Source organism: Oryx dammah, unplaced genomic scaffold (assembly GCF_014754425.2).
Source record: "Oryx dammah isolate SB20612 unplaced genomic scaffold, SCBI_Odam_1.1 HiC_scaffold_14, whole genome shotgun sequence".
NCBI lineage: Eukaryota > Metazoa > Chordata > Mammalia > Artiodactyla > Bovidae > Oryx > Oryx dammah.
The window spans coordinates 33,468,274-33,481,475 of NW_024070198.1; the positions used below are offsets into that span (position 1 = coordinate 33,468,274).

The 13,202-nt window shown below is 38.8% G+C and overlaps 1 protein-coding gene across 1 annotated transcript in view; it reads right to left on the reverse strand.

The window, feature by feature from the left end:
- CCDC186 (coiled-coil domain containing 186) overlaps positions 1 to 13,202 on the reverse strand; it is a 42,854-nt gene that overhangs the window by 14,122 nt on the left and 15,530 nt on the right. The window contains exons 4-9 of the mRNA XM_040255039.1: positions 10,391 to 10,519; positions 9,427 to 9,639; positions 8,125 to 8,244; positions 2,095 to 2,199; positions 1,520 to 1,618; positions 1,268 to 1,354 (exon numbers count right to left, since the gene is read on the reverse strand). Of these exons, the coding sequence (XP_040110973.1) occupies positions 1,268 to 1,354; positions 1,520 to 1,618; positions 2,095 to 2,199; positions 8,125 to 8,244; positions 9,427 to 9,639; positions 10,391 to 10,519 (753 nt within the window). The remainder of the gene's footprint in view (positions 1 to 1,267; positions 1,355 to 1,519; positions 1,619 to 2,094; positions 2,200 to 8,124; positions 8,245 to 9,426; positions 9,640 to 10,390; positions 10,520 to 13,202) is intronic.

Here is a 13,202-nt window from a genome sequence, read left to right on the forward strand (position 1 = left end):
TTTTTGCTGCACCTCCATTTTCTCCTCTGAAGAGGCTATACCTTCCCTAGATGGGAAACAGTGGAAACAGTGTCAGACTTTATTTTGGGGGGCTCCAAAATCACTGCAGATGGTGATTGCAGCCATGAAATTAAAAGACGCTTACTCGTTGGAAGGAAAGTTATGACCAACCTAGACAGCATATTGAAAAGTAGAGACATTACTTTGCCAACAAAGGTCTGTCAAGGCTGTGGTTTTTCCTGTGGTTATGTATGGATGTGAGAGTTGGACTGTGAAGAAAGCTGAGCGCCGAAGAATTGATGCTTTTGAACTGTGGTGTTGAAGAAGACTCTTGAGAGTCCCTTGGACTGCAAGGAGATCCAACCAGTCCATTCTAAAGGAGATAAGTGCTGGGTGTTCTTTGGAAGGACTGGTGCTGAAGCTGAAACTCCAGTACCTTGGCCACCTCATGCAAAGAGTTGACTCACTGGAAGACTCTGATGCTGGGAGGGTTTGGAGGTGGGAGGAGAAAGGGACGACAGAGGATGAGATGGCTGGATGGCATCACTGACTCGATGGACATGAGTTTGAGTGAACTCCAGGAGTTGGTGATGCACAGGGAGGCCTGGCGTGCTGCGATTCATGGGGTCGAAAAGAGTCGGACACGACTGAGCGACTGAACTGAACTGAACCTACCTCAAAGTACTGGCATAAAGAAAAAATAGAAGGGCATATGAAAGACACTTTAAAAATTAAGTGATCATAAATTCAAGATGGTTACCTAAAAGCTTATTTCTAAGTAAATGAAAGATACACAATGATAACATATTCGACACTTACATTACAAGGGATACTATTCTTATAAGGACCATAAACACTGGAAAAGATTTAGGAGACTGCTAAAAATTAAACCTGTATACAAGACTATTAAATATATTCAAGAGAAATGTACAGTCTATTATTTTCTGACACAGTTCTAAAGCCCATGTGTTTTCCCAAATAATTTGCTAGTAAGACTGCCTTTAGATCAGAGGTCCAAGGATAAGTTACAGACAGAGCAAATGTGCTGTGAAACAGGAATGTTTGGCAAACACTTTAAAGGGACTGAAATGGAAGACATTTTTGTTTCTCCAAGAGTCAGTTTTGTTGCTAGGGAATTGACATGCTACTTTTTGATTTTAGATTATTTCTATATAAATATCCTTTCCCCAATATTTAAAAATCAGAATGAGTACTAAATTAAAGCTGTTTACCCGTCCTCTAGAGTCACGACTAAAGACTGCATTACCTTTGTTCTCAGTGTCCTTAGCTCATCCATGCCCTCCTTAAATGTCCTCTTCAGATCTTCTAGTTCCTTTATTTTGGCATGATGCATCTTTATAAAAGTTCAAAAGAAACCACAAATCATTATATGCTAAACCAGATCTAACATTTATTGCCTGCTCCTTCTAAAAAGCCTTAAAAGTAGATGGCAATAAGCACTTGTTTCTCTCCTTCAATATTACACCATCTAAGGTATACAAATACAGAGCTTACTCACTTCTAGCTGGTCAGATTTTTCCTGCATTTGTTTTTCAAGTTCTCCTTTTGTGACTCTAAGCTTGGCATCAAGCTCATTTGATTTAATTTCTTCTGACTCCTAAGGGAAAAGAAACGACAGAAGTATGGCAAGTTTTTAAAGTTTATGCTTTGAAATGTGAAGAAAGCTTTTGCAATTAAGTTTACTAATCATAAAATACATAGCTCATGCATCTAAAATTGATGACTGCATTAAAAATTTTAAATATATCAATTTTGCACCAACAGAAGAGCATATTTAATATGCATATTACAGAGTCGGCTTTTTTTCCCTAAGTTATACATTTCTTTGTACTCACCTTTCTTCTAAAGTTTTATAGTGTTTTTATTTGTCCAAAAACTTTTCTAATAAGATTTCTATTTAAGCTGCAAGTATTTTAACATAGGAAATAGCCTGCATTTAATTTGGCTGCCCTAGAAAATCTACTCCACACTTCAAATACTACAGATACAAAAATTTATGAAACAAGAGTATTAATATTTGCTAAAACTTGTTATAACTTATTATAAATAAATCTATTTGAAACTTTAGCATACCTGATATGTTTTTATCATATCTTGACAATTTTTCCTAATCTGATCTGCTTCTTCCTTTGCTTGAGTTAATTTTGTTGTTGTTTCTTTGAGTTTATCTTTGGTTTCCTGCATTGACAAAAAGATAGTGTGAGATGACAGAAAATATATATTGGTCTCTGCCCCCAATTCCTGACAGAGCTCCTGAAACCCCTCATAGCCTGGGCCCGGGCCTGGCGTCTGAAGTGGCAGGTTGGCGAGGTTTTATGGGACTGACACTCTTTCTGGATGGACAATATCAAAGTGAGTTCAACTGTAGGTCACTCGGCTGGTGTCACACACAACTGCTAAGGGAAAAGCCTCCACACACGGGTGACACAAGTCAGCAGTGAAGTGTTTTGTGTAAAAGTAAAGGGGACACACAAGAAGAAACCCACATGAGGGGAGAACTGGATTTTTCCCTTTGCTGGAGGAAAACTGTTTTTTTTTTTTTTTTTTAATTTACAGACAGCAACAAGGCTGGCAGAGTGATGTGATGAATGGCGAGAACCACGGCCAGAGGGTAGAGAAAGTTCTTGTCTCAGCACTGCCACTGGAGTCAGAAACGATTCAGTCATAGCACTTTGCGCTTCTGACAAAAAACTAATGTGGCCTGCACAGTTGATTGATCAAGTCATTAAATAAAGTTAAATGTGCTAGTTTTCAGCAAATCACTAGAAGTTACTAACCTGAAAAGACAAAAATGCAAAATGTTTAAGCAATTCTTTGTAGACCCACATAAAAGACGATTCTTTGTTTTATGGCCAAGGTATCTATTCAGAACGTTTTTTACAGATTCATGCTGCAATTTGGTTTCTCTTCCTAACCACTCTATTAAAATAGCCATTCTGATGGTTTGCATGGAAGACTTTCTCATCAGATCCAACTGCTTTTTCTAATTTCTTATTCCTGACTTACCTATTCCAGTTCTGATCACTCCTGACTCTTTCAATAGTCTTCCTCTCTCTATAAGGCAGTATATTTCTCTCCCTCCCCCCCACCACTTCTTGCCTTCTGTCTTCTTAACTCGCTAGACTTCCTGTGGTGATTGTCCAAGTACAGCCCTACCCTTCAGCTTCAACATTCTCCACCAGGGTACCCGTACAGTGCCATAATTTGGGCTACCACGTGGATTTCAAATGAAAATTTAGGTACCATCTTCTCCTAGTAGGTTCCCTTTAGAAAGGGACAGAAGCTGCTATTTGCCTTCCCACAGATAGAATCCAGGGAACCCCGACACTGTAACAAATGGTACTTTCTACTGTAGCTTATTACATGCTTCCCTATTGAGAAGACAACTTCTGGGTAACAGCTAGCTCAGTATTCACATATGAACTGTTCATGTAATAAATACTGAATTAATGAAGGAATACCTAACATGAATCTTCTGTTATAGTCAGGCTGGTTTTCCCAAACACCAAATCTCCCTTTTCTCCTTATCTTGTTGTTCCTCCACTTGGAATGCCTTTCCCTTTATCTCTTGATACAAATTCCATCTACACTTCAGATAACACTTCTTATATGTCACTTTGTTTTTTGATAAATTTACTACACAATTCAGTGTCTAGTTAAATACTTTCAGTTGCAGGTCTTTTAATAATAATTTGGCTTATATTAAAACAGTGACTTTTAAAATATAAATAGTTGACGGCTTTTTCAAATATTGTTTTTTAAAATATGAGAATATTAGCTCAATAAGAGGAGGGAGAGATAAAGGAACTTTATCTGTAGGCCCCCTTAACTTCTATATCATCAATAACTAAAACAGAGCTTGACACATAGAGGCACTCACTCCAACTATTCAGAACATAGCAGCTGAGACATTTTAATATGTCAAATACAATTTTAAATGGTTTGTAGCCCTGTGTGAACCCTAAGGATTCTTGCTCCTATTCCTTCTGGCAGTTCTTTCACTGCCCATATATCAACAGTTTCCTAATACTCATTTGCTGATCAGCAATTAGCTTAGAAACCCACCATTCTCTAACCTTTGACCATTGTCAACATAGACACCCAAGACGGACAGGTCATGGTGGCGAGTCCTGAAAAAACGTGGTCCACGGGAGAAGGGAATGGCAAACCACTTCAGTATTCTTGCCTTGAGAACCCCATGAACAGTATGAAAAGGCAAACAGATAGGACACTGAAAGATGAACTCCCCAGGTCAGTAGGTGCCCAATATGTTACTGGAGATCAGTGGAGAAATAACTCCAGAAAGAATGAAGAGATGGAGACAAAGCAAAATCACCACCCAGTTATGGATGTGATTGGTGATAGAAGTAAAGTCTGATGCTAAAAAGAGCAATACTGCATAGGAACCTGGAATGTTAGGTCCATGAATCAAGGCAAATTGGAAGTGGTCAAACAGGAGATGGCAAGAATGAACACTGACATTTTAGGAATCAGAGAACTTAAATGGGCTGGAATGGGTAAACTTAACTCAGATGACCACTGTATTTACTACTGTGGGCAAGAATCCCTTAGAAGAAATGGAGTAGCCCTCATAGTCAACAAGAGAGTCTGAAATGCAATACTTGGATGCAATCTCAAAAACGACAGAAGGATTTCTGTTTGTTTTCAAGGCAAACCATTCAATATCACAGTAATCCAAGTCTAAGCCCCAACCAGTAATGCTGAAGAAGCTGAAGTTGAACGGTTCTATGAAGACCTACAAGATCTTCTAGAACCAACACACAAAAAAGATGTCCTTTTCATAATAGGGGACCGGAATGCAAAAGTAGGAAGTTAAGACATACCTGGCGTAACAGGCAAATTTGGCCTTGGAGTATAGCATGAAGCAGGGCAAGGGCTAATAAGAGTTTTGCCAAGAGAATGCACTGGTCATAACACACACCCTCTGCCAATAACACAAGAGAAGACTCTACACATGGACATCACCAGATGGTCAATATTGAAATCAGATTGATTACATTCTTTGCTGCCAAAAATGGAGAAGCTCTATAAAAAAGATCTTAATGACCCAGATAACCATGATGGTATGATCACTCACCTAGAGCCAGATACCCTGGAGTGTGAAGTCAAGTGAGCCTTAGGAAACATCACTATGAATGAAGCTAATGGAGGTGATGGAATTCCAGTTGAGCTATTTCAAATCCTAAAAAGTGATGCTATGAAAGTGCTGCACTCAATATGCCAGAAAATTTGGAAAACTCAGCAGTGGCCACAGGACTGGAAAAGGTCAGTTTTCATTTCAATCCCGAGGAAAGGCAATGACAAAGAATGCTCAAACTACTACACAATTGCACTCATGTCACACGCTAGTAAAGTAATGCTCAAAATTCTTCAAGCCAGGCTAAAACAGAACGTGAACCGTGAATTTCCAGATGTTCAAGCTGGATTTAGAAGAGGCAGAGGAACCAGAGATCAAATTGCCAACATCCGCTGGATCATGAAAAAAGCAAGAGAGTTCCAGAAAAACATCTATTTCTGCTTTATTGACTATGCCAAAGCCTTTGACTGTGTGGATCACAATAACCTGTGGAAAATTCTGAAAAGAGATGGGAACACCAAATCACCTGACCTGCCTCTAGAGAAACCTGTATGCAGGTCAGGAAGCAACAGTTAGAACTGGACATGGAAGAACAGACTGGTTCCAAATAGGGAAAGGAGTACGTCAAGGCTGTATATTGTCACCCTACTAGGAAATCAGTCCTGAATATTCATTGGAAGGACTGATGCTGCAGCTGAAACTCCAATACTTTGGCCACCTGATGTGAAGAATTGACTCATCTGAAAAGACCCTGATGCTGGGAAAGATTGAAGGTAGGAGGAGAAGGGGACAACAGAGGATGAGATGGTTGGATGGCATCACAGACTTAATGGACATGAGTTTAGGTAGGCTCCGGTAGTTGGTGATGGACAGGGAGGCCTGGCGTGCTGCAGTCCATGAGGTCACAAGCAGTCAGACATGACTTAGCAACTGAACACAGACACCTATCCCTACAGTTTTCTCTGATAATATTATATACAAATATCCAAAGGTTAACAGTTCCTGTGTATAGCATGGAGTACAGCATGAAGCAGGGCAAAGGCTAATAAGAGTTTTGCCAAGAGAATGCACTGGTCATAACAAACACCCTCTGTCAATAACACAAGAGAAGACTCTATACATGGACATCACCAGATGGTCAATACCGAATCAGATTGATTATATTCTTTGCAGCCAAAGATGGAGAAGCTTTATAAAAAAGATCTGAGCCAAGACGCTCAGTCATGTCCATCTCTTTGCAACTAACATTTCTACCAACTTGAATTATTTAAAGAGATAACAGGGACTTCCCTCGTGGTCCAGTGGCTAAGACTGCACACTCCCAATGCAGCGGGCCCAGGTTTGATCCCTTGTCAGGGAGCTAGATTTCAAATGCCACAACTAAGAGTTCGAATGCCACAACTAAAACCTAGGGCAGCCCAATCATTATCAATAAATTTTAAAAAGCCAAATTTAAAAAATCCTATCTAATATATAAATCATGCAAGGAAACAGTTTTTCATAATTTGGAAAACTCAGCAGTGGCCACAGGACTGGAAAAAGTCAGTTTTCATTTCAATCTCGAAGAAAGGAAATGCCAAAGAATGCTCAAACTACCACACATTTGCACTCATCTCACACACTAGTAAAGTAATGCTCAAAATTCTCCAAGCCAGGCTTCAACAATACATGAACCATGAACTTCCAGATGTTCAAGTTGGTTTTAGAAAAGGCAGAGGAACAAGAGATCAAATTGCCAACATCTGCTGGATCATCAAAAAAGCAAGAAAGTTCCAGAAAAACATCTATTTCTGCTTTATTGACTATGCCAAAGCCTTTGACTGTGTGGATCACAATAAACTGTGGAAAATTCTGAAAGAGATGAGAATACCAGACCACCTGACCTGCTTCTTGAGAAACCTGTATGCAGGTCAGGAAGCAACAGTTAGAACTGGACATGGAACAACAGACTGGTTCCAAATAGGAAAAAGAGTACGTCAAGGCTGTATATTGTCACCCTGCTTATTTAACTTCTATGCAGAGTACATCATGAGAAACGCTGGGCTGGAAGAAGCACAAGCTGGAATCAAGATTGCCAGGAGAAATATCAATCACCTCAGATATGCAGATGACACCACCCTTATGGCAGAAAGTGAAGAGGAACTAAAGAGCCTCTTGATGAAAGTGAAAGAGGAGAGTTAAAAAGTTGGCTTAAAGCTCAACATTCAGAAAACGAAGATCATGGCATCTGGTCCCATCACGTCATGGCAAATAGATGGGGAAACAGTGGAAACAGTGTCAGACTTTACTTTTTTGGGCTCCAAAATCACTGCAGATTGTGATTGCAGCCATGAAATTAAAAGACACTTACTCTCTGGAAGGCAAGTTATGACCAACCTAGATAGCATATTGAAAAGCAGAGCCATTACTTTGCCAACAAAGGTGTGTCTAGTCGAGGCTATGGTTTTTCCAGTGGTCATGTATGGATGTGAGAGTTGGACTGTGAAGAAAGCTGAGTGCCGAAGAACTGATGCTTTTGAACTGTGGTGTTGGAGAAGACTCTTTGAGAGTTCCTTAGACTGCAAGGAGATCCAACCAGTCCATCCTAAAAGAGATCAGTCCTGGGTGTTCATTGGAGGGAATGATGCTGAAACTGAAACTCCAATACCTTGGCCATTTGATGCGAAGAGCTAACTCATTTGAAAAGACCCTGATGCTGGGAAAGATCGAGGGCAGGATGAGAAGGGGATGACAGAAGGCTGGATGCCATCACCGACTCAAGGACGTGAGTTTAGGTAGGCTCCAGTAATTGGTGATGGACAGGGAGGACTGGTGTGCTGAGGTTCATGGGGTTGCAGAGAGTTGGACATGACTGAGTGACTGAACTGAACTGAATCACCAAATATTCTGGCTCAAGCTATCCTACAGGAGTCACTAAAATAAGCTTTACGCCTGATTAATAACTATTGCTATATTTGTTCTTAAAGTTGATTCTAATAGTTTTTCCACTGTGTTACAGTACTTACCTTATGTGAATCCATTTCTGCTTTTAATTTGTTTTGTGCCCATTTTACTTTAATGATGTGAGAATTGATATCTTCCTTTAATTTGTCTATTTCTCTGATGAGTCGGGTTGCTTCACCTTCCTAAAATAATATCACTGGGTCATATTTTTCATTTAAACAACGAACAATCATTTGTATGTCTTTCATATCTCAAGAAAATCAATGCAATCCAGGGGCTAGCACTTTATGGCTCACAAACGATAAAACTGATTTAAAGTTTAAATCACAAGAGGAAAGCAAAATCCTAAAACCAATGAACAGATATAAGATGATTAACATTTATACTTTAACCAACTATTATGTTTTGTGAGTATAAGCATACCTCTGGTGCTTCCCAAAAGGCTGACATAAGGTGAAATATAAATTAAATTGGTTTTGCCAGAATTCCTGAGAATGACATTTCTGAACTAAAACTTAGTAGAAAATAACACTGATTATCAAGAAATGATAACCTGCTGGACACAAAACTATGCCATGAGGCTGTTAGTTAAAAGCAAGGGCTCTGAATAGCTCAGTAATTAAATCTCTTTAAACAGCATCTAAAAAGATGTTTTTCTGCAAGAAAAATATAAATCCTATTCTATGAGCGTTACATTGAAATTCTGGTCAAATTATACTTCTAGCTCAAAAAGTAGGCTTCCCTGGTAGCTCAGCTATTAAAGAAATATGCCTGCAATGCAGGAGACTCCAGTTGGATTCCTGGGTTGGGAAGATCCCCTGGAGAAGGGACAGGCTATCCACTCCAGTAGTCTTGGGCTTCCCTGGTAGCTAGGTTGGTAAAGAATCTGCCTGCAATGAGGGAGACCTGGGTTCGATCCCTGGGTTGGGAAGATCCCCTGGAAAAGGGAACAGCTACCTACTGCAGTATTCTGGCCTAGAGAATTCCATGGACTGTATGGACCATGGGGTCGCAAAGAGTTGGACATGACTGAGTGACTTTCACTTTCACGTGTATCTTTTACGAAAGTAAAATCTTCCTTTGAAGCACAAAGTCATTTCTAAAACATGTAGCTTTTAAAAGATAGTTTTAAAAAAGATCTAATAAACAACGTGTTAGTTTCTGATATTTTCACAGGAAAAATGTTTCGCAGCTAGCTAACAAGATACTGGAATTATTAAAGCATTCACATTCTTTGAAGTAAACTAACAAAAACAGCTTTATGTTTAACAGTGATTGAACCATGTTAATTTATGATTATTTGATTAAATAAGGAAAAGCAAAGAGAATAAGCTTCAGGTAAGGTACAATATCAAAAGTGATACCTTTGTTTCATACAGCTGGTGTAATCGTCCTTTCTCCTGAGAAAGTTGCTTAATTTTGTTAGTGTTTTTTTCACACTCTTTATTTGCATCTCTAAGTTTTTTTTCAAGTATCTCTTTTTCCTTTCGAAGGTCTAAAGATTCCTTCTCACCTCTTACATACTTCATTACCATTGCTTCTTTTTCCTGGCGTGCCTCTTCACATTTCTTGTTGGCCTTTGAAAAAAGTATCTAGCGTTAATAAAACATGGTTTTTAAAGTAAAAATAAACTAAAACAAATAATATTTTCCTACAATATCACCATGTTTTAATTTTTTCACATTTTGGGAACCTGTGTCATGAAATCATAAAAAAGAAATGATACAATGAACAAATTAATATCACTAACATTTGGTTCTTCCCTTTCCTATTTCTTTTCCTTTAGCTAATACAGATGCTATATTCCATTTATGCCTTCAGATCACTTTTCCACTCTTTCCTAGCCTGCCCTGTGCTCTGGGAAAATGACCATCAGGGACCATATTAACAAGTTTCTTTGTCCTCATACAAAGAAAAGTTTGGAAGAAGACATGTTTTACTGTTTGTTATTGTGTACAATTTATTATCATTCTGTTTTTATTTTAAAATATAATCCTAACAGTTATTTTAATGAAACTATGTTTAGGTTCACTAAAGCTATCAACTTTTTAAAGTCTTATCCTCTATATTTTTCTTTAATTAGTATAAACGGTTTGAGAACTGATAGTGTAAATGTTAAGCATGTAACAATCCTATTGCTCAGGGTCAGCATATTGTAAAGAATCACAGAAATAAGAACTGAAGTTTTTTGTAGTTAACATACATTTATGTAATGCTTTAGCATTTTAAAAATCCTATTCCTAATACACACTAATGTCTAAAATTATCTAACAGGCTTAAATAAACAAAAAGTCAACAGAGAGTTAATAATGATGATTTGAAAAATACCTGTTCCATCCGATGGGCCATTTCTTTGTGTAATTGCTGAATTGTGTTTTTGGCTGCAATGTCTTGAGCTAATACTTTATCTTTGGAAGCCTGAACTTCTTTATTAAGTTCCTCTATTCTTGTTTCTAACTGTAAAGAAAATTATTTCCAGATCATTTTTATAGCTATAACAAACAGACCACTAACATTTCAAATAAATATAAATTATATATATATGAGCATAAAGAATTCAAGAATATACTTCAGCCATAGACAGAAAAAGTAAACCTTAATGGTCCCAATATATCATTACAATTAAGTCAGTATAAATCTGAAGCAGACTCTGAGAAGAAAGATGGTAAGCTCTAGAGTAATTATCAATGAAATAACTCAAAAACTAGTTAAAATATGAAAAAAATTAAAATGTTACATATTTACTTAATGCAATATAAAGCAGTAAGTGAGGAATAAGGAAACAAAATAGGAACATACCAAAGAAGACATAAAGAAACTATAGACATAAAATACTCAAAAATGGTAGACATACATCTATAAACCTAACCCATAACCCTAATCTTAAATACTGTAAAAGCTACAACTTGGTAGAAATCTTGAAAAAATTACACTAAGAAGCTAGATATTACATGGCTGCACTTATAAGAAGGAAAAGGAAACATATATGATTCTATTTATATGAAATATTCAGAACTGGCAAATAGAGAGACAGAAAGCAGGTTAGTTGTCCGCTAGGGCTGAGGAGAGACAGCTGACAGGGGCTGGAGGGAGATGAGGGGTGACTACTAATGGGCTTGTAGTTTTTTCATGTGATAAAATTTTCTAAAATTGTGACAAAATGTACAACTGAAAACCACCAAACTGTATACTAAAATGAGTAAATTATGTGGCATGTGAATTATATATCAATGAAACTGCTATAAAAAACCCTACATGTTAGCTTACATATAGTACCCATGTGCTAATTTTCCTTATGACAACACTGTCCAACAGCAATACAAGCCCAATTTTTTAGTAGCAACATTTTAAAAAGTAAAAAGAAACAGATGAAATAAGTGTTTTTATTAAACTCAACGTATACAGAATATCAATTCAACAGGTAGTCAACATTAAAAACCTGAGCCATTTCACCCCTTTTTGTACTAAGTCTCTGAAGTGCGTATTTCACACTTACATCACCTCTTAATTTGGACTAGCCACCTTTTGCTGCTGCTGCTGCTGCTGCTAAGTCGCTTTAGTCGTGTCCGAATCTGTGCCACCCCATAGACGACTGCCCACCAAGCTCCCCCGTCCCTGGGATTCTCCAGGAAAGAACACTGGAGTGGGTTGCCATTTCCTTCTCCAATGCAGGAAAGTGAAAAGTGAAAGTGAAGTCGCTCAGTCGTGTCCGACTCTTCGAGATTCCATGGACTGTAGCCCACCAGGCTCCCCCATCTATGGGATTTTCCAGGCAAGAGGACTGGAGTGGGGTGCCATTGCCTTCTCCGAGACACCTTTTACATGCCCAACATCACAATGGCTAGTGGCAGCTATATTAAGTGGTACAGATTCAAAGATGAAATTAGGGAAGAAAACTCTGCTATACTGGCTAGCAAAAGAAAGGTGAATCGAATTTTCTCCTTTAAAAAGGCACAACCACTCACAAGTACAAGAAAAGAACAGATCTGCTTAGCCCCCATCTGTTTATTCTGACGTTTCTGGTCATCAGCAGTGATCTGTCTACCAAAATTCATATTCAGCCCCACACTTTAAAATTAAGGCAGCCTCACTTTAAAATTCTAAGTTTGGTCTACATGTGGTAGACGACACACACACACACACAAATCAGGATTAAACTTTCCTGATTAAGTATAACAAAGTATAAGTAAGTGAAACTTGGTTTAACTTTTCATTATGGTATTACCAGCTGTTTACTTTTATTTTCATTATACAGCTTTCTGTGAAAGATGAGGCAAAGAGAAAGATTTTAAGGCTACCATGTTTCTAACCTTGTCCACGGAAGGAAAGTAAAAGTGAAAGTTGCTCAGTTATGTCTGACTCTTTGCAACCCCATGGACTATATACCGGCCATAGAATTCTCCTGGCCAGAGTACTGGAGTTGTAGCCTTTCCCTTCTCCAGAGGATCTTCCCAACCCAGGGATGGAACCCAGGTCTCCCACAATGCAGACAGATTCTTTCCCAGCTGAGCAACAAGGGAAGCCCAAGAACACTGGAGGGGGTAGCCTATCCCTTATCCAGAGGACCTTCCTGACCCAGGAAACAAACGAACTGGGGTCTCCATTGCAGGCGATTCTTTACCAGCTGAGCTACCAGGGGGAAAAAAAAAAGGCAGCTCAAAAAGATACAGAGCAGCTGAGCTACCAGTCTAGAATATGCACTTTGCTGATCCAAGCATCACAGTACATTTAAAAAAAAAAAGGAAAGGCAAGGCTTGGAGAAACTAGCTAACCAGATAAAATCTGAAGTAAGAGAGTCAGCCTTCAGTATAGTTTACAAAATACTAAGAACAGAATTACATAAGGGCTTCCTAGGCGGCACTAGTGGTAAAGAACCCACTTGCCAATGCCGGAGCCGTAAGAGACGCAGATTCGATCTCTGGGTCGGGAAGAGCCCCTGGAGGAGGAAATGGCCACCCACTCCAGCATTTTTGCCTCAAGAATCCCATGGACAGAGGAACCTGGTGGGCTACACTCTACGGAGCCCCACAGGGTGGGACGCAGCTGAAGCGACTTAGCGTGCACGTATGCGTAAGCTGTAAAACCTTCTCAGGCCAGATGCAAGCGTTTAGGCATATACTGCTTCTTCTGAAACAATCTA